This window comes from Notolepis coatsorum, assembly GCF_963971535.1.
Source record: "Notolepis coatsorum genome assembly, chromosome: 13".
NCBI classification, from domain to species: domain Eukaryota; kingdom Metazoa; phylum Chordata; class Actinopteri; order Aulopiformes; family Paralepididae; genus Notolepis; species Notolepis coatsorum.
The window spans coordinates 124,100,960-124,126,689 of NC_140177.1; the positions used below are offsets into that span (position 1 = coordinate 124,100,960).

The following is a 25,730-nucleotide window of genomic DNA, read 5'->3' on the forward strand; positions in this document are numbered from 1 at the left end:
GAGGGGTACGTGGGGCACAAACAAACACTGTAGTGAGGAGAGGGGTACGTGGGGCACAAACAAACACTGTAGTGAGGAGAGGGGTACGTGGGGCACAAACAAACACTGTAGTGGAGGAGAGGGGTACGTGGGGCACAAACAAACACTGTAGTGGGGGAGAGGGGTACGTGGGGCGCAAACAAACACTGTAGTGGGGGAGAGGGGTACGTGGGGCACAAACAAACACTGTAGTGGGGGAGAGGGGTACGTGGGGCGCAAACAAACACTGTAGTGAGGAGAGGGGTACGTGGGGCACAAACAAACACTGTAGTGAGGAGAGGGGTACGTGGGGCACAAACAAACACTGTAGTGAGGAGAGGGGTACGTGGGGCACAAACAAACACTGTAGTGAGGGAGAGGGGTACGTGGGGCGCAAACAAACACTGTAGTGAGGAGAGGGGTACGTGGGGCACAAACAAACACTGTAGTGAGGAGAGGGGTACGTGGGGCACAAACAAACACTGTAGTGGGGGAGAGGGGTACGTGGGGCACAAACAAACACTGTAGTGAGGAGAGGGGTACGTGGGGCACAAACAAACACTGTAGTGGAGGAGAGGGGTACGTGGGGCACAAACAAACACTGTAGTGGGGGAGAGGGGTACGTGGGGCACAAACAAACACTGTAGTGGGGGAGAGGGGTACGTGGGGCACAAACAAACACTGTAGTGAGGAGAGGGGTACGTGGGGCACAAACAAACACTGTAGTGGAGGAGAGGGGTACGTGGGGCACAAACAAACACTGTAGTGGGGGAGAGGGGTACGTGGGGCACAAACAAACACTGTAGTGGGGGAGAGGGGTACGTGGGGCACAAACAAACACTGTAGTGGGGGAGAGGGGTACGTGGGGCACAAACAAACACTGTAGTGGAGGAGAGGGGTACGTGGGGCACAAACAAACACTGTAGTGGAGGAGAGGGGTACGTGGGGCACAAACACTGTAGTGAGGAGAGGGGTACGTGGGGCACAAACAAACACTGTAGTGGAGGAGAGGGGTACGTGGGGCACAAACAAACACTGTAGTGGGGGAGAGGGGTACGTGGGGCACAAACAAACACTGTAGTGAGGAGAGGGGTACGTGGGGCACAAACACTGTAGTGGGGGAGAGGGGTACGTGGGGCACAAACAAACACTGTAGTGAGGAGAGGGGTACGTGGGGCACAAACAAACACTGTAGTGAGGAGAGGGGTACGTGGGGCACAAACAAACACTGTAGTGAGGAGAGGGGTACGTGGGGCACAAACAAACACTGTAGTGAGGAGAGGGGTACGTGGGGCGCAAACAAACACTGTAGTGAGGAGAGGGGTACGTGGGGCACAAACAAACACTGTAGTGGGGAGAGGGGTACGTGGGGCACAAACAAACACTGTAGTGGGGAGAGGGGTACGTGGGGCACAAACAAACACTGTAGTGAGGAGAGGGGTACGTGGGGCACAAACAAACACTGTAGTGGGGGAGAGGGGTACGTGGGGCACAAACAAACACTGTAGTGGGGGAGAGGGGTACGTGGGGCACAAACAAACACTGTAGTGGGGGAGAGGGGTACGTGGGGCACAAACAAACACTGTAGTGAGGAGAGGGGTACGTGGGGCACAAACAAACACTGTAGTGGGGGAGAGGGGTACGTGGGGCACAAACAAACACTGTAGTGAGGAGAGGGGTACGTGGGGCGCAAACAAACACTGTAGTGGAGGAGAGGGGTACGTGGGGCACAAACAAACACTGTAGTGAGGAGAGGGGTACGTGGGGCACAAACAAACACTGTAGTGAGGAGAGGGGTACGTGGGGCGCAAACAAACACTGTAGTGAGGAGAGGGGTACGTGGGGCACAAACAAACACTGTAGTGGGGAGAGGGGTACGTGGGGCACAAACAAACACTGTAGTGAGGAGAGGGGTACGTGGGGCACAAACAAACACTGTAGTGAGGGAGAGGGGTACGTGGGGCACAAACAAACACTGTAGTGAGGAGAGGGGTACGTGGGGCACAAACAAACACTGTAGTGGAGGAGAGGGGTACGTGGGGCACAAACAAACACTGTAGTGGAGGAGAGGGGTACGTGGGGCACAAACAAACACTGTAGTGAGGAGAGGGGTACGTGGGGCGCAAACAAACACTGTAGTGAGGGAGAGGGGTACGTGGGGCACAAACAAACACTGTAGTGGGGAGAGGGGTACGTGGGGCACAAACAAACACTGTAGTGGGGGAGAGGGGTACGTGGGGCACAAACAAACACTGTAGTGAGGGAGAGGGGTACGTGGGGCACAAACAAACACTGTAGTGAGGAGAGGGGTACGTGGGGCACAAACAAACACTGTAGTGGGGGAGAGGGGTACGTGGGGCGCAAACAAACACTGTAGTGAGGGAGAGGGGTACGTGGGGCACAAACAAACACTGTAGTGAGGAGAGGGGTACGTGGGGCACAAACAAACACTGTAGTGAGGAGAGGGGTACGTGGGGCACAAACAAACACTGTAGTGGAGGAGAGGGGTACGTGGGGCACAAACAAACACTGTAGTGAGGAGAGGGGTACGTGGGGCGCAAACAAACACTGTAGTGAGGAGAGGGGTACGTGGGGCACAAACAAACACTGTAGTGAGGAGAGGGGTACGTGGGGCGCAAACAAACACTGTAGTGAGGAGAGGGGTACGTGGGGCACAAACAAACACTGTAGTGGGGGAGAGGGGTACGTGGGGCGATATTGATTTTTAACCTTCTGTAGTGTGGTAGTGAAAGGTTAACCTTCTGTAGTGTGATAGTGAAAGGTTAACGTAAGGTTATGTATATAACCAAGTTCTATGAATTATGGTGACGCTCAGCATAATTCTGCACGCACTTCACTTCGTGCATGAGCACTGAATAAAAAGTTCCACAATGTACCTTTACATCCCAACATTCGTCTGGCCACACCCCTATCCGCTTACCTTCATAAGCAGGTGTGTGGTCACCTACTCGCCTCCTTCCCAAACTTTCACCACAAGGCGAGATCAAGGGCCGCAGCGGCGTCCTGATGCTGAGCGTCACCATAATTCATAGAACTTGGTTATATACATAACCTTACGTTCTATTTCATTATGGCTGCCGCTCAGCATCATTCTGCACAAGAGGAGCTGAGCGGGAGCCAAAGCTCGACAAATGTACCCCGCTGAGGCCCCCACAACCATCAGACCGGGGAGGACAGAGCCCCCCGACCCTCCCTAATGGAGGATACACTCCCTATTGGAGGACGGGATGGAGACGGATCCGACCGTGCGAAGAGGAACTCAAGCAACTCAACGCACAGGGTGAGCAGACCGTGGCTTGACCCCACGACTACGCACACGCACAACCCGCATGCCACCAGGGAACGAACGGAAGGAACAACCCTCGTTACTGCCCCCAGAATCACGGGGTCAAGAGCAAACCCAACCCCGTGGCAAGGCCGTAGCAGCGGAGCGCGAAGGAAGACCCAGACCCACTGAAGGGACTGGATCCCCTGGAAAAAGGGGGCCCGGAGAGGTCAATGACGCCAGGCATCAAGACCCCACCAGGCGGTCACTTAGTGACACCGCCCCCCACATCGCCAGCGTATTCGGATAGAGCCCCTCCAAGAGCAGGCCCTTCAACTGACACACTGACCCTGCAGAACAGGCAGTCAGCATGGCCGTAAAGCACTCAAAAAGTTTAACCAACGGAAGCAGGCAGCACACCGGGGAAACCAGGCAGCAGGCTGTAGACCTGAGCCTGGAGCACTGCGGACGAGACAGGCGCCAAAGGAGTCAACCGATAAACAGCCCCCCCGGCGGAAGGGGCGTATGCTGGCGTTGTTGAGCACCATGACAAAGCCTCCATTAAAAAAAACCCACCCAGAGGGGTAGAGGCAGAGAAGGCTAACACGATTGGCAGACGTCATGAACGTGCAGGGGCACACTCAACCGGGTAACCCGGGAGTTGACTCTGCTCCAACACACCAGGGAATCAACCACCCTCTCGGTACACAGATGGTGGTTGTTCCTATAACCCCTCAAGAAAAAACTCCAAAACACACCTGCGGCTATACCGCAGTACAAGTGTTTCAGTTTCCAAAAAACGGTTATCCCGGGCCTACGGTTTCAACGAAACATTACTTCGGACCGGGCCCGGCGGCTCGGGAAGCACACAGGATTACCAGAGGAGGTCCAGAAGACCACCCCAACAGCCCCCTCTTCGCCATGCGTGAGAGAGGAGCGAAAGAAGGAGAACCAGACCCTTACAATAGTGCCAGGTACAAAGTGTACCCAACAAAGGGTCTCCATAACGCCTAACCCTGTGACACCCGGGCCGACCCGGCATTTTCCCCCCTGAAAAAAGCCCAAGTCCCTCAGGGTACCAGAACAGCAGATCTGCATCCCCGGCGGACAACGGGTTAACTGACCTGGACCAGCGTGACCAGAACCAGTCCCGTGCCCTAACCACGCCGACATGCCTACTCCAGGAGAAGGGGCAGATATGCGTGTTGATCTAAAACATAAAAAGAGGGCGCCACCCAGACGGTCCGGTTTAAACCGCGCTCGGTGGCCCACCCCAAGGGCGTGAGACCCCTCTACCTATGTTCTGATCTATTCCGTTAACATCCCCCAGATATGAACGAGAATCCGTCGAGACCCAGTAACAGGCTCTCGGAAGAGGAAAAAATCCCCCATCCCAGTTGCTTTATAAAAACGCTGTTTTAATAACAAGTAACCAAGGCGTACTAGCCACCCGCATGATTCTTATCAGAAACACCCCGAGCCAGCACTATGTATGCGTCGGGACCCAAAACATATCAATGGACAGTCTAACCAGACCCCACATCGATCCCTCAAGGCGCCTGGGAGAAGGACAAGAAGGTTGTCGTGCTTCACATTCTCCACACTTTTTTATTAAAAAAGAAAGAAACACCGACTGACATGAATCCCACTTGACGCAGCCGAGGGTAATTTTTTTTTAAATTTGTATATCCCGTCATCCCTACCACAGAGGAGAGACGGAACTCCTCAGAGAGACTTCCCACGTGAGCCATAGATTGAAAAGCCACGGTAACATTGAGTCATGTGACCAACCGACTCAAGTTACGCGTATATTGAGCGTAGTGGAACCTTAAGTTCCTACGCTCTATCCCGACACTTGACAACAACAGACCCTACATACGGGTCTAAACTCACGGAAGTCATCGTCCAATAGCAACGTGCCTAGTGACGTGTGCTATGACGGGGGGAAACCCAAGACTCAAACGCCTGTGATGGGTGCAGAGTCTGGGAAACCCCCCCCCCCCTCCCTGCCAAGCCGCCTAACAGCTTGGCCCTGACTGAACGAAAAAGAGAGGCCAATAAACCCCCTGACCAATCAGAAGAGGGAAGGAGGGGTTTATCCGGCACCCCCTCACAAGCCCAACCCTTGCATACAACAACAACAATAGCCATATGATACCTTTAGTAGCAATGCTAATGAATAGCGCAAGCTAATACAATGCACGCTAACCACAGACACATCTGTGAACAGGGTTTATAGCAAGACCAAGTTGTGTGTGTGTGTGAATCCCACACCCGCATCCATGTTGTAACACAGAAAAACATTGATAGAGAGAGAGAACGGCTGAGCCGTGGTACGTTTTCATACGAGCATTACTGCAAACCCAACACAATAGTGTTGTAGCTCAATATCACTGTGTAAGCAACAGAGCACACAACTAACCTCTACCTTTATGTGGAGATTCAGGTCGAGGCAGAAAAAAACCTTTTTCAACCGAGTGTAGGCTGCAGGCCTTGCTTAAGCTCTAACATGAATGTAGCCCTCCTATCAACCCATACTAGCAAAAGATTCACACGTTGCAACCCCATCATATGTTTGGTGAATAAACACAGTTTGTTAACAAAAAATACAGTCCCCCTTTAGAGGGGACTCTTTATTTTTGAACAAAATCATAGCGGGGCCGGGAAGGGAAACAGGGGGGGACCACAGAGGGAAAAAGTCACTGGGTCTTAGCGACGCCTGCCACGAGCCGCTCGGGATTTGCCACCCCGGGGAGCCCCGGAGGGACGGTAAATGATCGGCGGCTGGTCTCGACGATCCCTACCGTCACCTCCGGGCATAGATGGGCCGGCTGCAGTAGCGGAGGCGCCCTCTCTCCTCCTGGCCTTCTTCGCTGAAGGTCCAGCAGTGGCGGTGGTGGCAGCGGCGGCCACGGCGGAGGAACCTCGACGACGCGGCAGCCGTCTGACTCCACCGGCGACATCGGGCGGGGGGAAATGAGGCTGGAGCACGGAGCGCTCCTCCTGCATCTCCCTGCAGGTTGAGGTCATCAGCTGCAGTGCCGTCCCGAATAGTCCAGCATCGGAGAGGGGTGCGGTCAGAAGTGGAGTCCTCTTCTTCTCCGGCACACGCGCCTGCTCCAGCCAAAGGTGGCGCTGGATCAGAGTGGCCAGGGCACGCACTTTCCCAGCGGCTATAGCCTGCGGCTGAGTCAGATGCAGGATGGCTCCTGCCGACTGGGCGAGCTGATCATGCTGTAAATCAGTCAGCTCCGTGCCGCCCGTCAATATCCCGGACATGAATCTCGCCAGCTGCGCGATGTTAGACGCGGCAGCTAGAGATTGTGTTCCGGTGATAAATGACTGGTCGCTCCAATATGCCAACCGCCTCGCCGATTTCCCTTGGGGAACCGGCTTCCGTAACGGCTCCCACACCACCTCCGGACAAAGGAGCGCCGCCATCAGCCTATCAAGCCGTGGCACGCCCTCCTTCATGCCGTTGACCAAACCCGCCACCCGCGTGACTTGCACGTAGGCGGGAGTAAGGCCCATGATGTGGGATACCACCTGGCCCTGACGGACATAGGCCTCATTGAGGGGAAAAATGGGTAGACAACGTCCACCCCTCTCACCGGGCGACGTTGCCATAGATGACCTATGAGATCATCAGGGACAGGAACAGGCAGTGGCTGCGGCAGCGGCACGCCGTTTGTGACTGCCGCCGCCGCCATGAGCTCGGGAAACAAAGCACGTAGTTCCCCCTGCATACTTTCCTCCTCCGAGCCTGCGTCCCTCACATACAGCAGACTACTGGTCAAGGAGCCACATTCTGATGTGGCTGATAGCAGGGCATCCCGCCGCCGAGTCGGAGGTTCTAACCCAACATCTGCGGGCGGGGAACCCCAAGGAGACATCTCCCCCTCCAGTGTTACCTGGACAGGCAGGGGACACGTCTCCACCGGGCCTTCAAACAAGAACCCGTCCGCCTCTATCATGTAGTCCTCTGTCTCCATCGGGCATGTAGAGACCGACGCATCCTCATCTGGCTCCAGCAACTCACCAAAACCAGGCCGTTCGCGTCTGCAAGCCACCATCTTGCGACGGGAGCGAGCCGACGCAAAAAGTTTGCGTCTCAAATCCCCCGCAACCAAAGGAGTCGGCCGCCCAACAGTGGACGACTCCCCGGAAGCAGAGGAACCAGAGCCGGAACCAGGCCATCGCACAGGAGACGGCACTGGTGCACCAGCTCCTTGGAGAGGCAAACTACCCATCGGACGCCTACCGGGCGTGGCTGCCGACCACGAGAGAGGCCTCAACCCCGCTCCAAGACGCACGACAGAGGCGGCAATGGAGAACCGCTGGTGAAGAGTGGCGTTGCGAGCGCAACTCTCCGAAGTAGACATTATGACTTAGCTTTTTTCTTTCGAATATATGAGAGAAGAAAAAAACAAAACAAAATTTAAACACGTCTCAACTTTCTTCAGCTAACAACCTCGTCAAGTGTGGGATCTACCGAAGGCACTTCCTTGTGGTGAAAGTGAAGAAGGAGGCGAGTAGGTGACCACACACCTGCTTATGAAGGTAAGCGGATAGGGGTGTGGCCAGATGAATGTTGGGATGTAAAGGTACATTGTGGAATTTTTTATTCAGTGCTCGTGCACGAAGTGAAGTGCGTGCAGAATGATGCTGAGGGGCAGCCATAATGAAATAGAACCGTCTGTAGTGTGATAGTAAAGGGTTAACCTTCTGTAGTGTGGTAGTGAAAGGTTAACCCTTTGTCATGTGGCAGTGAAAAGGTTAACCAGTTATCCATCGGGCAAAAATGGGGCTAGTTTTGCACAACACGCCTGACGATTGCATACCCAAAGTAATTTGCGATTTATTCTTGAACCACTTCATAGCACATGCACGACTCTGGTCTCTTTTGAAAGGAAACATTCTGAACTTTCTTCCACAACGGGAAGAATCACTCACACAGAGAGAGAGAGATATTGATTTTTAAACACAGCTTTATTTTCTCACTCAGCAATCAGAAATACATCCAAATGTTTAACGCAGAACACAGAACAGCAAATCAAATCAAGAAAAATAAAAGACAAACTTCACATCAGAACAGAGCCAAAAACCAACTCCAACCCCTCCACTGTACACAACACCCACTTGTAACACCACATCATCTCAAACTCTGCTACATTGCTGGTCAACTGGTAAAAATGAAAATCTGTTCGCAACCTTGCCTGTACCATACATCTAAACAAGATAGTGGTATCTACCAGCACCGAATCCTCAATCTTTTTCTTCCTGCTTAGATAAATGGCCATTTTTGCCTGACCCAGCAGGAAGTTGAAGAGCTGACACTTTAACCTCCTCTTCCTGCTGTACCTGTACCCCAAAATAAACATCTTTGGAGTAAGATGTTCATCAAACATCACAAACATGCGTGTTAGGAACTGAAAAAAAACCAAGAGCCTGTCACACTTTAAAAAACAGTGAAAAACTGTTTCCCTCTCTGTGCAGAAAGGACAGGTGTCTTCAACATCAGAATTAATCACAGATACAAAAGCGTTCACAGCAACTGCAGCATGTATGATTCTCCACTGTAAATCCCCAACTCTTTTAGTTAACGGTGGTTTGTACAGTGCTCTCCACTCAGGCCTCTGAGCCTCCTGCAGGCCCAGATGAGCTCTCCATGGAGTGTCAACCCTATCCTTCAGCCTGTTTTGATTCAACACTTTGACACACAGGTAATACATAACTTTGCCGACCATGGTGCTCAGCCTGCAATCAGCAGCACTGCTCACCTCTAACAGACAACCATCACATTTAAAAACAGGACTAAGTTTCACCACAGGAAAATAATCATTTTCAACAGGCAATAACTGACCATTACAATAATCAACACACATTTCCAGTTCATCATTAGTCAGCTGCTGTTTCCAGCCTCCCAGTAGGCGGCCCATCACCCTGACAGACCTTGTGCCCATCTGTGAGGCCAGACCGGCATCATTATCAAAAATGGGACCGCACACCTCCAGCACATTGCCCAACGTGAAGATTTTTGCCTCACACAGCCTTTGCTTCAGCGCTGGCTTGGCCCCACCCTGAAAATGAGTCCCATGAACCACCGGCTCCCTCAGAAGCCAGTACAAAGAGTCACCGTTCTTCAGTCTCTCTTTCGTAAACAAGCCCCACACTGTTAACAGTTCCTTGTAGAAGCGGGACAGGTTTTTCATTGTACATCCCTTTAAATCCATAAGGAACAGTGGCTCAGCCAGACCTAGTCCACCACACCACTCTAGTATGGCTCGGGCCACAGGTCTCCAGACCAGATCAGCCGGTCATAGTCAGAGTGCCAGGGCCTGCTATTCTCACGGCTACGCCAATGGTCGTAGCACAAGCTAACAGCTAACCCTAGGCTAACTGATAGCATCAAGCTAACGTTCCCAGCCGAGCAAAGCCGGTAGCTAACGTCGTAGCTAACAGCTAACTGGCTAACAGTTAGCTCAACCCGGCTATTGCTAGCCACTAGCTCACGCAGAAGCAAGCTAAGCGGCTACCACTGAAAACTGCACAACATGAGAAAAGCAATACAGGCCAACACTTCAGACAGCCGCTGTCTTTTCCTCTTCTGTGTTTACCAGACACAGCGGTGCCGGCAACAAGTCCCATGCGGACTATAGCCGACTTGAGCATGGAGATATTCTCATAATGAAACACCAAGCTCACCTCCCTCGCACCGGGTGCTTTTCATCTTGAAAATCGGGGGCCAGCACAGCGACAGTGGGTATCCGTTTGTCCAGAGACCCGGGGAATTGAACCGCAGATTCGGAATCACGGTCCCAGGAAAACAAAGCTCTTACTTGAGGAGGAGCTAATGTTAACGTGGGCATCAAACCAGAACCCCCTCCACGCCGCTAAGTGGCAGCGAAAAAGGATACCAGCCTGGAGCCGGCCTTCGTAAGCTGTGTAGTTGTTCCCCCCACAACCGACACACCTGGCTACCGCGTCGCAAAAACATCACCCGCCCCAGAGAGGCCGTCAGCCCTCACACGGCCGAGCGCCTCCCAAGCAAAGAGTCCAACTGCAGAGCCGGAGGTAATGCCGGCGGGGATTGCTCAGCGACGCAAGCCCCTAATACGAAGCGCCGGTGGAAGTCAGAATGATCATCATCTTCTAGACACTCCGGTGGCGAAGACATTATCGCTGTATTTCCTCGAAATTAGTGAGAGAGAAAACAAAGATATAATGTTAACGCAGCTCCTTCTCTTCAACGTAGCTCCTTTCCAACTATTTCGGCACTAAACTCAAGTGGTGTATACAGACACTTGTCGGTGGTGAAAATAAGGAAGGAGCTGTTAGTATGGCCACATCCCCGCTTATGTAGAGGAGCGTATGGGGGTGTGGCCAGGCGGATGGGTGTGTACATGTGAAGAAATGTATTCAGTATTTTCCACTAAGAGCGCAGAGCGTAAGCTATACGATATATAACACAAAAAAGTTGGTTTCTGAAAACACTTTATTTGATTCAGAAAACAAACTTTTTTTTTTTTTTAAACACCAACTTTATTTGATTCAAATAATATTCACAGATTAATTATGATTAATGAACACATGTGTGTGAGTGTGTGTGTGTGTGTGTGTGTGTGTGTGTGTGTGTGTGTGTCTGTGTGAGCAAAACAGGTGTCAAGTCAGGTCAAGTTTATTTGTATCAACATCTCCATTTGTTGTAGTGGAGAAAGGGGGTGAAGGTGGGGTCACACCTGTATTGTACTGCGAGAAAATGGTTATTCCCGTGGAGGAAGGGGGTGGGGGAGGGGTCACATACTGTGATGTGAGAAAAGATTTGTTCTCTTGGAGGAAGGGGGTGGAGGTGGGGTCAGATACTGTATTGGTTTTGTATAGTTTTACCTGTATAGTATAGTTTTACCTTGCCGGGTCAAGAATGACCCTAACACCACAGTCGTACCTTTTTTTCTGCAGGTACTTTCAGAATTTTCAAAATGATGAAACATAGTTTTACTGTGCTTATATATGTGTTGTCATGAAGCTTTGTTCTAATAAAATCAACTACAACTAGTTATTACATATTATAACCTTGAAACGGGTCACTGGAGACCCTAACACCACATAAGGGTTAATATGTATTTTACCTACATCCCACCACTGTTGCAGTGAGCTAAAGTCACCTTTAGTTTGCCTATAGTCAGCCCAAAAAAGAGTGACGAGTGGAAACACAGTAGTAAGCGTCTCCCGAATCACCACTCCACTTTCTACCATCTGATTCACTTTAATGGTAGAATCAAGGAAAATGACAACTGCTTTATTCATTCTAGAAGCTGACTTAACACTCGCATATCCCACAACTGCGCCCACAGCTAGACAGCACTCTTCCACTGACACACCATGTTTGCGTGTATGTTTCTCCAAACCGGAGGGTACTCCGTGCTCCGCCATGCCTGTGTAAAGGCACGACGCAGCACTCACCAAACAATTGTTGTTGTGACTCTAATACTATAGCTAAACTCAACAAAAACAACTAAAGCCAACACACCTGTGAAAGCACACAATAAATAAGCAACAGTCTAATTCAGAACATTAAACACAGCCAGTTAGAAAAAAAAGTTAGAGTTTCACTCACAACGCAGGGGGGGAGAGAGAGTGAGAGAGAGAGAGAGAGAGAGAGAGAGAGAGAGATGTTTTTGTAATGTTTGTAAGAGTATAGTAAAAAGGAATAAGGGTTTTATCTTATAAAACCATCTAACTACCTGTACTCTGCGTTGTGTATCTAAATTCACCTTAAAACCTATTTACTTATAAAGACCAGTGCGGCCTGTAGGACGGCAGCTAAGCAGGAGAATGAAGAGGAGAAGTTGTCTCAGATCTGTTTTTAATTCAAAGTAAAAAGTGAAATAACAATGATTCTGGTTTCAATGGAAAATGGAGTGTGCACTAGTATTGATGGACTAAACACTATGCCGTTTGTCCCCAATACTAGACTAAGAAGGTAGATTAAAGAATAATAATCTTCATCATTGAGTTGTTGATTTTCTTTGTTGTCTGCTGACAACAAAGGGATTCTTTTCTCATTCCAAAAAGCTTCTTCTTCGTGTGTTCCTCTGCTTGCTGTTTCGCCGTCCTCTCCGTGGGGGTGGTGTGTTCTGTTGCCGTTTTTCTTCTGTTGTGATTCCCACCCCCCTTTTTATCAACGAGGCGAAACTCCTCAAAGTGAGGTCATCCATGACCTCACCCAAATGGTCTCATCCAATCCCCAGCATTCACCGTTCAAATTTCAAAGAAGGTGGGCCTTAGTCCAACTGTTTCTCGTTTCATTGTTTCAAATCAAAGGGCTATTTGCTTAGTTAAAAATAGACTTAATAACTGTGGTATTAAGTCTCAGAACAGTCCTTTTAACTTAAGTTGAATAACTACAAACAGTTTATATTTAATCATTATAATATTTCCCACTTAATTCAACCAAGGCTCATTTGCTTCTATTTGTACCACATTGTTTCATCTCATTTCTAAACACAGACATATTACTTTTAACTAGTAGAATCTTTCATATTTCATATCATTACGTCCAAAATTCTTAGCACAACATAACAGTAATATTTGCCATTTTACTTGAAGTTTCATTCAGGATATAAACATTCATTTAAAAGTATGAGTTCTTCTGTAATCCTGAAACTAGGTCCTCCTATATTCCAGCGGCCTATTTCGGTGTGACACTAGAGACCCCACAGATAACAGAGTCATGTGATGTGCCCCGCTCATTGTTTTAGCTGTTGTACCACACCCATTGTAAACATTTCTTATTGACCCACCTACTGTCTCTCACATTCCAACACACACCCTGCCTTGATTACATCCCAAGTTGCTTCACACACACCCTGCCTCTGGTTACATCCTGCTCCTAGGCCTTTGCCTGAATGTGATAGAATGCTGTTTCCTGACCAAAGCCTATGTATGCTTAAAACCTTTTCTTTTAGTGACATTTTCCAATATTTAGGAGCTATAGTTTATCAAATTATACCACAAATCCACACTTGGATAGAGATTAACTATCCTTAATTAGCTAGTATAATATGCTAAATATAGATCCTAACTTCTGCTTACTGCTTTCCACCACCTGGATAAAAATAAAACATTTTAAATCATACTTAGATAAAAATACATACTGCATACCACACTCGGATCCTAAAAAATCGAAAAAACATACTTTTTCTACATCCTTTTCCTATGTATAATTATAACCACTCAAACGTCTTTATTTTCAGTCCATTTTCATTCACTGTGTGCAGTCTTTGACACCCTTTTTCTCCCACTCTGATACTCATCAGACCTCGCTTACCAGGATCAATTTCCACTGGTTTCCATTAGGGGTGTCAAATTCTGACTTGGAGCAGGGAGAGGGGGGTCAATGTCTACTGGATTGACCTATCCACCCCTCCTCATTTCTCAGAGATGGTGCAGATCAAAACTGTTGATCTCACTCTGAATACCACCCACAACTCTTGGCTTCAAACAGGGAGGTAGAATCAGAAAGCCACCTTTTTGCCTTCCGATCCCTCCCCTTCTTCTGTCGAGGCCTGGTCGCCTCGTGCTGTCACTCAATAGGGGCATGACCCCCTGCTGTATGACCTGTTCAGTTGAAACAGGAGCTCTTCCCTCGGATGTCAGTTGCGTCGATCTCAGGTGGGGTGATTTGACCTCCCCTCTGGCGCTGTCACGGCTGTTGAGGAGGTTGTGTTGTCTCCTACAGTCGTCGTTGGCTCGACCCCCGTCGACCCTCGGAATAGTGGAAGATGTAACTGAGGGGTACAATTCCCTGACTGTATTGATAAGTATGGTATCATTAAACCACTACCGATTATGTACTTTAACTACTGGCCACACAGTACATGATATAGATATGATGAACACTTTCCCACCATGAAACGAAGTCCACACAAATGTATAAATCGAATATTTTATATAGCAAAGGGTATATACAACGTTCACTTAATGACATTTATGATTTGAATGCACTTGTAAGGCAAATGAGTATTCGTAGGCAAATCAACATTGAATGTCCAATCTCTGGTTACGCAGGGAGCAAGTATACAACCTGGTTCTTTAGGGAACTATAGCGATGGTACTTAAATGATTATAGCTGGATACACTAAAGGGGGGTCCCGCTGGTTGTAAGTCAGTAGGGGGGGGGGGTTAGGTGAGCCGCCGGCGATATCCCATCTGGCCAACGATTTCTTGGGAGAATTCAGAGTGCTGAACACGGTGCCCACAGAACCTCGGTCCACAGATGAATACAGCTGGGCCCTCTTGTAGACGGTAGCTGCCGGTCCACAACGAAGAGACGTGAGGCGACCTCACTCGGGGTAGAGCGCCGTCTCACCTGGACTCCTCTCGGGGGGTAGTTCCAACACTCAGCAGTGTTGGCTGTTATCCATGGCATAATCAAAGCACCCAAAGCAAGTAGATAATCCAAGCCGTGTAGGGCTCGCCGTCGTCCGGGTAAAGTAATCCAATGTGCAGGTCCACTCGTCCTGGCCCAGAACTCCTCGGATGAAAGCACCACACGTGGTCTGCCCAGCCTGGTTAAGACTCTAGATAACGCCAGGAACGATGGGGGTACTGCTCACTTTATAACTCTAACCGAACGATGCACCATACATAATAGACTATTATTAACTGAATAGAAATACGTCCCACTCGACGGTATAGTGCCAAACTATGACAATTCAACTATTAATCCACACGATGCCTCAATGCCTATTCTGAGGCCAAGTAGGCCATACTGCACCACACGTGGGTCGTGGGTGAGGCTTAACGTCTTGCCACTAGGTTGGAGGGTAAAGGACTAATGAACTAAAAAAAAATTCTACTTTACTTGCGCCATATATATATGCGCTGTGAACAAATAGTACCATTCGTATTTCGCCAGACGTATTCCTACGCGGAACCGGGCTTGTAACGACATGTTCGTCGGCACGATTGAACTTGAACCAAGGGGCTTGGCTGCTGGCGCCAGGTTCTTGTCCAATGAGAGAATGAAACTATTATGGGCTGTTAGTAGACTAAAGGGATATTCAGTGTATATGTACAAGGAATATACAAGGGATATCAAACGATATACAAATACTATTAAATATATATCCATAAATAAATATATATATTCGGTTTAATCTGATCCTTCACAACAGAAGAGGTTATGGTTCTCTCCACCCTCCGCCTGGTCGTTGATAGGGCCGATAGGGGTTCAACCCCCTCGCTCGATGACACCCGGTCAGTTGATAAGGCCTTGCCGCCTATCTGTTGACAGCCGGAGCAGTTGATGAGGCCTTGCAGCCTGTCTGTTGACAGTCGGAGCAGTTGATGAGGCCTTGCAGCCCTTCTCCTCGTAGATTGCCTGTCGTTTGGCCTCTCTCGTTCCCCTCCGAAGCCTCAGGACTCGGTCACTGCGTTGGCCGGAACTCTCAACGCTTGAGAGTTAGGCTTCCCCTGGATCTCTTGGTACCCGCAGTGTTGTGGTTCCCCATGGAACCGCTGGGTAGACACTGGTGTCTTGGATCAACAGTACCGATGGAGTCCTTGGTTTTCCTCGTACCACACTCTGACGAATGCTGACAAACCAATCTCCCATCCGTATCCTGCAGTGAGTATATATCGCTTCGGTGGACAATGCAGGTTACTTTTATCACAACAATTGATTGAGAATCCAAATTTTTTCCTCCCTCAGACACTCTTTACTGTTCTGAGTTTGACAACTTTCTTTTCTTTTCCAAATCATTTATCTATATATTTCATGGCTTCTAGATCGTTAATATTCTAAAGAATTCACATGGCTCTCATTACTTTGTGCTGTACTATATTACTAGACCAATGTCTCAAGTTCAACACAGTAGTATACCCCACCACCCTATGAATGTGGAATATCATTTTCACAATCATACCTTCGTTTCCAGACAGTTCTCCTCGGTACGGACAGCCTGCACTGACGAGACCCCGTCGCCAACAAATCCTATAACCTGGCAACAAACCACAGTCGCTTTAAACACACCTCTTTCACCCACTCTGCCAGCCTCTAACAAGCCGTCAGAGTCCCCCACAAGCCAATTATCAATTACACACGTCCACACCTTACACAAAAGCTATTTGGCCATTGGCGACCAAAACCTACTGAGCTTATCCATGTACAGAGAATCATGTTTTTCCAACACTTCCCACAAAACTGCGACACAACCTCCCAGATCCTAAATCTGGATTCTCAATGGGCGGAGAACAAAATCATGAACCAGCTCTAGTCCATCCACTTCGTTCTCAGTCCACTATATAGACATATACTACCAGTCCCGCTGTGTCGCCACCATCCTCCGCTCCTAAGAAAAAATAGAGAAAAGAAACAAAAACAAAGAAAAACATGCCAAAACAAATGAAAACAATAACCCAAAATTGTGTGTGTCGTTCTTCAACTCACTCCTAGAAACAAAATCAACCTATCCTCTAGGGGCATAACCACCCCTGTATACACTAAGAAAGAGAAAGAAAAAAAATCAAAAGAATAAACAAAATGAAAACTCCCGGCCTGAGGCAGAAATTTCTTGTAAAAACTAGGAAATAAAAAGAAAAAGAAATAAACTCCTATATCTGTTCAATCATGTTTGTTAATGTTCGTCTATCAATATCTTCTTCTTAATTCTTAATCATGCAGTCCACCCTTTGACCAATCCACTTATTGATCAAGCATGGATATTTACTACTGGTCACTAACTGAAGCAGTACCATATCATTACTCTTTCTAATATTATGTGTTCCAAAAATCTGTTTAACTACCATTTTGTTGTTAGTACGATTAGCCATGCAACTGTCAGTTACTCCATCTTTCCACATTAGTCACACATTCTTTTAGTAACTTACACACATAACCTAATCACCTAACCCATCTATATATTGTCTTTTCTATTTTTATTCTACTCAATAGCATTTTTTATTCAATTCATTTTTATTTTTAATACCTATCTATATTTTTTTATTCAGCCGATGCCCTCTGCAGACATGACCTTTGATAATGACCTATCAGTCCACATGTCCAGCAAGCCTGTCCTTGTTCCCTCGGTTGTGGGGCCCTGTGGGTCCCCCGCCTGTAATCGGATGGCCCTGGGTCCATCGGGCCCAGAGTCTGTCCTTGCTCTCTGCCATTACCTCCATTGCTCTTTCCTCTGACAGTCCATCTTTGGTCTCGCCCCCCTTGAGCCTGTTCTGGGGAGAAAGCCACATACCTGTTCCTTTCAGCCGCCGTCCTTTGAGCCTGTTGTTGGGAGGGGCTTGGAAACTCACCCCGCCCGCCGTTCTTATTACCATGTTGCGGCCCAGTTCCCCGTCCGGGCACCGGAGCAAGCAACATCTCTCATTCACGGAGTCCTAGTTCTGCAGCACGGAACATAACTTCTAAAATTACATCACTCATGATCTCAGTCTGTTCCGCTAGTTCTCGTTCTAGCATGTCCCTCTCGTGTGCGACTCGGTCAACCGCCAGCTGTTTCTCCACCAGCTTTCTACGGACTGTCTCATGTCTTTCGGATGCTTCCGTGAATGCCCTCTGTCTTTCTGGAGAGAGGCACGTCATCCTCTCTTCCTCCACCCTGGCCCTCGCTGACTGGCTCCTCGTCACCGGGCCACGCCTCTCAGTTTGGTGCTGGTGTTGGGGGTGGGGGAAGCCCGGGCAAGGGAAGCTGGTGGCCTGTGGAAAATGTTTGTGTATTTTCCCATACCTGCTGTCGGTCTCTGCTCCAGCCATACGGCCAGAGTCAACTTCCCAGGACTGATGTAACAATGCCGCTCTCCTCAGTCGCTTTCTTTGTCCCTTGGTTAAATTGCAGTCACCTGCAATGGACACTCCAGCGTGGATCGGCTCTGGTAAAACAGTTGTCTCTGGTTCTCTCTCCTCAAAGACCCCCTGTGTTGGAATCAAAATCATCATTCCAAGTCCCTCAGACACGCTTGTCTCATGAGGGGAATCAGTCATATTCAAATCAATCAGGTTAACGTCACTACTCAATTCGGTCAATGATGTGTCTGCAGAGGTTATTGGCATGCTACCATTGCCGGCATTAATTGCCCTTCCAGGGCTGTACGTTAACTTTTTTTGCACATAGCACTGGTGCTACAGAGGTTGATAGTTTTGTAGCACAGGCCAAAATCTTGTAGCACGAGTATAAAACGTCTCTAAAATCTCTAAAAACAACCACAAGTAGTGCAGTTCATTACTTAAATAGGTATGTGACTGGCAAGGGACATGAATCTTGCATACAGGGCACACAAAATCCAAACTTTAACAAGAAATGCTTTCAGACAAATTCTTTCTTTATTTGCCCATAATGTAAAACAAAAAGAACAAGGACATAACCATATAACCGATATGAAGCAGTCCGAGACCAGGCAGCGCTGGTGTGGACTCAGATTACAGGGAAAGCTAGAAACCAACCTAGAAACACCTAGAAACCAACATAACAAATAGATATAATGCATACAAACACCTGTACATATTTGTGGAACCAAATAAATAAATGTATTATTATTATTATAATTATTTGTGTGTGTGTGTGTGCGTGTGTGTGTGTGTGTGTGTGCACTGCACACGTGTCACAGTTCCAGCATCATGTCTGCTGGCCACTTTTTCAGATCCACACACACACACTATTGCATTAATCAGAAGTACAAGGAACTCTGCATGAATGAAAAGGGCTTTATAAATAAAATGAATTAATATTATTATTATTATTACCTTATTTGCATATTGTCTCGTTATTAGATAGATAGATAGATTGATTGATAGATAATTAATACTTTATTGATCCCGGAGGGGAATTTAAGTAGCCATACGATGGAGTTCTTTTTACAGAGTAAAATTAGCGGCTTAAATTTAGTGAACAGCATTTCTTCCTTGGCGATGCAATATGCCACATTCATCTTAAACGTTACCTCACGGAGATCAGCATCATCCGCTCTGGTCGTCTGTTTACTCAGCGAGTGCAAGAGGGTGCCGGCCCGCTCGGGGTTGAGTTGAAGGCATCCCGGGCAAGAATGTGTCGATGGGACGTATTATGCTTGCTAATATTATCCCTTTTTAGGATATTGTTACCCACGACATATGGATTTTCTGATCGAATCTTTTCGGGAGCCTCTCGGCACCAGTGACAGAATAATAGCTGCTCTTCCTCGTTAAAAATAAGCCACGGAAAATCATTTTTCCACTCTGCGTTATATCTGTAAACCTTAATCTTCTCCTTCTCCTGTCTCGTTTCTATTAACGGTGGTCCCTCTCGGGCTCGTTTGGGGTTTTGTACTTCTTTTGGATTTAAAACCTTAAAAAAGCGCTTCATCTTGTCAGAAACTGTCTCAGTCTACATTGTCTACATTGAGCTCGCACCTGGCTGCCTCGGCTCGCGGGGATATTGTTCGCTAGGGATTATGGGATTTGGTGTTTTGATATGGACTCTACGCGAGACGGGACATTGTTTCTAATCGCACGAGACTACAAGTACCAGGTGGATAGCGCCGTGGTCCATTCATTTACCGTCACATTTTATTTTTTATTTTTTGCTTGCGCCACGGGCCATCGCACCCGTGCTAGTGAAGTCAATTCATTCATCGCACAGACTGACGTCAGTGTCGCACGTGCGACATATATATCGCACCGTACAGCCCTGCCTTCGTCCTTTCTTTTTCTGTTTTTTTATTTGGTTACGCGATCTATAACGGCCTCCTTTCCTATACTTAAATACAAGGTTTTGTAAAGGCCTGAATATCTTTGGCCATTGCTTCTTTACTTTTATTGTGACATTTCCAGTCATTGAAATAGACAGATTGTCTACCTTTGCTATGGTTATTGCATCTAAACCTTTAGTTGCTCCTATCAATGTTCCACCAGGGTGAACCTGTTGGGCATTCGACATTCTCACCACTTTCACACACTCTCAATATCACCGTTTGGAAAAACAAGTTTCTCTGTGTTTCAAACTATTTTTACCAACTTGAGTTAAAAATCACTCACACTTTCAGATTTTATTGGTGCAGACAGGAATTGACAAGATGCTTATTATACTATACCCAGGCTTCAAATAGCCAATTATTTCCCCAGTTGGAGTTGGAATCGTCAGCACTGTCTCAGTCCGCCCCGAGCAACTGTGGAGAAAGAAAGAAAAAAAAACACTTAAATTCCAGTGATATTCGCTATTCATTTCATTATTTATCTTAAGCATAGAAATGTTGCGCGTCTCTATACTAATACCACTTTAGAGAGAGTTAGTGCAATTTTTTTTGAATTATAACGACACGGCCTTAGCCTTTTTCCGTTGTCCAATTGGTAAACTGGATTTTTCCCAATCCCTTGTCGTGTCCTCGGCTCTCTGAGGAACCGCTTTGACCCTTTTAACCTACTTCCAGTTAAGAGTACCCTCCTCCCGTTCGGATGCACTCCTTCCCTTACTCAGATGCACCTCTCCCCGTAAGGCTTAGGTAGTCCGCTACGACGGTACAACCAGCCTTGGCTGCCTTGCCCGACGCCGGCCCCTCTCCCCCAACAGAGATGCAGGTCTCCACTTCCAGGCTAAGGTCTCCTCTCATGAACGGAAGAAGTCCCCTTATCTTACCTTCAGGTGCAGTTTTAGGCTGGGTCCCTTTCCAATCTTAGGAGAGACAATCCAGATTCCTCTGAATTGACACCCCTCATCCCTCTGCTTCCCAGCATTTTCTTTTCAAAAACACTGATCACAGAAGCACAACTCGCCTACTAACCCTGTATCGGCTAGTAAGGCTACTGTGGCCTGAGTGTACATTGAGCCAGGTGCATTTATGGTCTCTGCCATAACGCTCTCCTGACCGGCTGGCGACCCAGTCGATAGCGACCTCATAGTCCGTCATCAAGTCAGGACCCCAAGTGGCTGACTGTCCGTAGTACCTATCAGCCACTCAGTTTAGAAACCGACGGTCTTGTCCCCATCCCGCTTGCTCTGGGCATGGAAATATTGACAGTTTTCGCCAGCCTAGCCTGTTCACAGCAGGTGCTGTGCCCCTCCCGGCGCACTGCCCCACTTCTAGGTGTGGACTGTCGTCCACGTACCACCCAGTGCCCACACTAACTTACGTGCAACGTTTCCTGGGCCGACTAGACGGTACCACAGTGGTATGTTAATTCATACCTCGTTACGCACGGAGGCCTTCAGTAACTCCTCAGCACTATATGATGTGTTTAACGTGCGCCCAGACTCTTGCGAGCCCACTGCCGCCTGTTTTGGGCTAGAGGTTCGGGGTGCCTACCCCCTCCCTAACCCATTGTACATCAACCTCTCCCGTCCATTGATACGTTGACGGTCCTTTCCTTTGAACAATCAGAATTAGTTTTACAACCTATCATTTCTAAACATTTGTGATGGATATGGTAATCTAGTTGATAAAAATTTCTTCTTTGCTTAATGTATTTGTCGTCTCAATCTCATATAACATTCTAATTGTCACTGACAGCTTCATGACTATGTGTAGATGTAACTTTAACATTAGCTTATATGTGTTGCCGTATTTATTTCTATCTGAGCAAGTCTATAATGTATTCCTATCTTACATCACACTTTACATCACATTATTCACATAATTACTCATAATTAATCTCCATTCCCCCTTTTTAACACCAAACCATAGGTGTTAAACACACGCCATCATCTCACGAGGAAAAAAAATAAATTTTCAGCGACTCATATCACAGAATCCCCGTGCTCGCACAGTGTCCAGCTGTCCATGTTATAAACCATAGACCCCAGCACCATACTCGTCGCAATATTCCCACAGATCCCTGACTACCAAGGATCTGCCACCACTCAGCCCAAAGCATTCTCGCCTCGGTTTCGAACCCGAAACGAAAACCCTCGGCCCCCTTCACCAGGAATACCACAAACATCCTTCCACCACACACGCACTCAGATGGGTAGCGCCCACCCGGCACCCAGCTCCCACATCCGTCACAACAACACTTCCCCGCACAACCTATGCTAAAGCGAATAAGGAGCTAGCACCCTGTCCCAATGAAAAAAAAAAAAAAAAACTACTCACCCTAAAAACCGCACACACATACATACAACCGTGGCAGGCGAGAATTCTACCACAGACTCCCAAAACACACTCTACCATCGCAACCGCAGGTGCAGCCGAGCAGAGCGACCTCCCAAACGCAGGTCCATCTGCGCAGAGAGTCCCAAACACAACCTCAAAGCACACCTCAATTTACAGCCACACCACCATGAACGCAACACAAAAGACACCGACATGGAGTCCCCGCCACACCAGCCAGAGTTCGTCCGAACGCAAAGGAAGAAGTACGAGCGTCATGCCGACCAAAGCGTAGTGCCGCTGGTCCAACATGACCGGCCACCACCCAGGGACCACATCATATGGTCCATATGCAGCTTTGTCAACCTGAACCTGTGTTGCCCCGGGTCAGCAGCGCTTCACTTCTCCGTTAAGTCAAGGGACCGGCAGGTGGCTGGAGACCTGGAGAGAGCCAGAGCGTATGGCTCCACCGCCCGCTGCCACGACATCATCGCCCTGACGCTGGTCATTACCACTGTCACTGCACACGTCCCACTCGCCATCACCATTTTGCGGGCGTCAACCAAACCAGCACTAGAAACCTACAGACCACCCTAGCACCACTCAATCCAGTACACAAACAGGAAATCCCAATAAACAATACAAACAAATCCACACTATAACCGCAAATGCATCCCTCAACCGTTACTACACCTTCCCCTACGAAAATAATACCCAAGCTTAAGGCAAAAATTGAGAAGGATGGCTTAATCCAGTATATAAACAGGAAACCCCAATAAACAAACAAACAAACCCACACTTCACTCTCAAGCCCCTGTCCTAAAGGCATCAACCAAGCAGGAGAAAAGGAGAGAGACAGAGAGCTCACTCAGCTCCCATCACTGCAAGTCCCCATATCTTACCTAGCCTGAACTCAACTGTACACACAACTTGTATGAGCCACCAGGCCTACTGAACCAAATCAATAACGAGGGAGAGTGAGAAGGAGAAGGGGGGGAATATGAGTGAGCGCACCACCGCACCACATTGCACATCCTAATGCACACCTGTGCCACCCCATTTGCACTTAAACTAAACCTCCACCTCACTCAAACTAAACCTCCACTTCCCCCATTACAGCGCCCTCATATTAACAACATAACACTGCAACCGAATACCAAATAGAAAGTCAACCCAGACTTCAACGCCATCCTCGTGACAAGGGAGAAAAAGAGAGAGAGAAAGAGGGAAGAGAGTAAGGGAGAGCGAAAGGGAGAGCGGGAGGGGGAGGGGGAGGAGGGAGAGGGAAAGAGGGGGAAAGAGCGAGAGAGAGGAGAGAGAGGGAGGAAGGAGGGGAGAGGGGGAGGGGAAGAGGGGGAGAGAGAGAGAGGAAGGAGGGGAGAGGGGGAGGGGAAGAGGGAGAGAGAGAGAGAAGAGAGAGAGGGAGGAAGGAGGGGAGAGGGGGAGGGGAAGAGGGGGAGAGAGAGAGAGAAGAGAGAGAGGGAGGAAGGAGGGGAGAGGGGGAGGGGAAGAGGGGGAGAGAGAGAGAGAGAGAGAGAAGAGTGAGAGGGAGGACAAAGGGGAGAGGGGGAGGGGAAGAGGGGGAGAGAGAGAGAAAAGAGAGGGATAGGGGGGGCCCTAAAAAGAGACAAATGAATAAGACTGTGGCTTCTAAATCGTCACCACTGCCTACTAATCTAACGTACCGCCAACGTAATAAAGTTACTGTACCACAAGAGATTAGACCTCCTCCACAACGTAAAGAATTGTACCTAACCTAGGACGGGAGCCTAAGACATGGCTCTACCGCCCCCTAGTGCACTTCTAACCACATCGCACCCACACTGCTCACTCGCTCCACACCCCACACATCTCTCACTCACAAACCAGCACGCATGCGCGAGCCTCTTTTACGGCTTATCAAAAATACTTTAGCCTTAACCATAATTACATTGCCAAACAACATCAAAAGTTACTCTCATACTGCAATTCACACGACACATTTAACATTAATGAACACTGCAATTCACACAACGCATTTAACATTAGTGATACCTCAGTCACACAACAATATCACTCATTCACAATCATTCAGTATTGAACAGACCCAGTATCATGTAGTACGTAGCCTAGGTAGCCGCGAGCCACGCCGCAGCGGCCTTCAGCATTTGAACATAGGTAGCCGCGAGCCACGCCGCAGCGGCCTTCAGCATTTGACTGGACTTTAATCCAACGTAAGCGCATATTATCACAGCTTAAAAAATATAAAAACTTTTCATACTCGACTTGCTTAAAACGACTTCCGGTTCAAAGTGTTTGTTGTCTTCCGTTTTCGAAAGGCTAGTTTGACCTTTTAGCTAGTCGATAGCTCGGGCGTTAGCCTCAATGTTATCCTAGCTTTAACATTAGCATTACCACACATTGTTACTATTTTCAATAGTTTCGCCGCACTCATTTCCACCGCGCTTAAGAGCGTTAGTACACAATACATGCAATGAACATTTACATTATAAACAGTATATTGAAACGACTTGTTGCTAAGAGCTATTGTCCCCGTTTGCCACGACGTAACGTACCGAAATAGGACGCCGAAGCTAAACACGTTCTAATCGGATCTGCTGCGGCTTTTGCTTTCTGCAATCAACCTTCTCACGGGTTAACAAGCAAACCCTGCATCCTCCTACCCAACCCTTAATTACGGATCGATTATATTTAGACCGGCTGATATCCCAGAAAAAATCCCCTCCCCGTAAAAACTTTCGAGGTGACCGGCTAGTCTGAGTGATATTTTCAAAAGCCTACGTGTTATGCATCGGAAGGCCCCTCGTTGGCCTATTTCACCACCACGTTAATTATCTCGCAACCCGTGACGACCACCACCATATTAGCGCCTTCTTTATATATCCACCTGATTCCGCGGATCTGTTTCAGCGTTGGATTAGAGCCTGTAAATCCCATCTGCATCGTTTGCCGACGTTTTAAACCCCCGTTCCCCGCCGCTTGAGAGGCGGCCACGAGCGGAGGTCCTGCGTTTGCCCAGCAATTCGTACACACATAATCCACCCACTGCCCAGATCACGAAAAAAATAACCCACATACCATACGCCCCTGGAAGGACATGGCCTGCCTGTATCCCAGGACGTATCCTACCGTACTTCCTGAACGCAAAAACGAATGTGGCCACGATCAAGAACCACACGCCAACGCGCAGTACGGTTCCATCAGTTACCGAGTGACCGGCCGGGACATCCCCGCTTTAAACTGACATTCCTGCCCTATATGATCTGTGATCGTCACGCATACCCTGCCTACCCCATTACCTCCCTCCCCGACGGCTGCTCCGTCCTGGTGAGAATCTCATGAGGTAATC

General features: G+C 48.4%; 1 protein-coding gene across 1 annotated transcript in view; it reads left to right on the forward strand.

Annotated features, from left to right (window-relative positions):
• Nucleotides 1-25,730, forward strand: part of LOC311239485 (kin of IRRE-like protein 1) — a gene marked incomplete at its 5' end in the record, with an annotated part of 259,717 nt that overhangs the window by 217,917 nt on the left and 16,070 nt on the right. Inside the window, 1 exon segment of the mRNA XM_084327791.1 lies at nt 1-5. This exon segment is cut by the window's left edge and continues 212 nt beyond it. Coding sequence (XP_084183917.1) covers nt 1-5 — 5 coding nt within the window.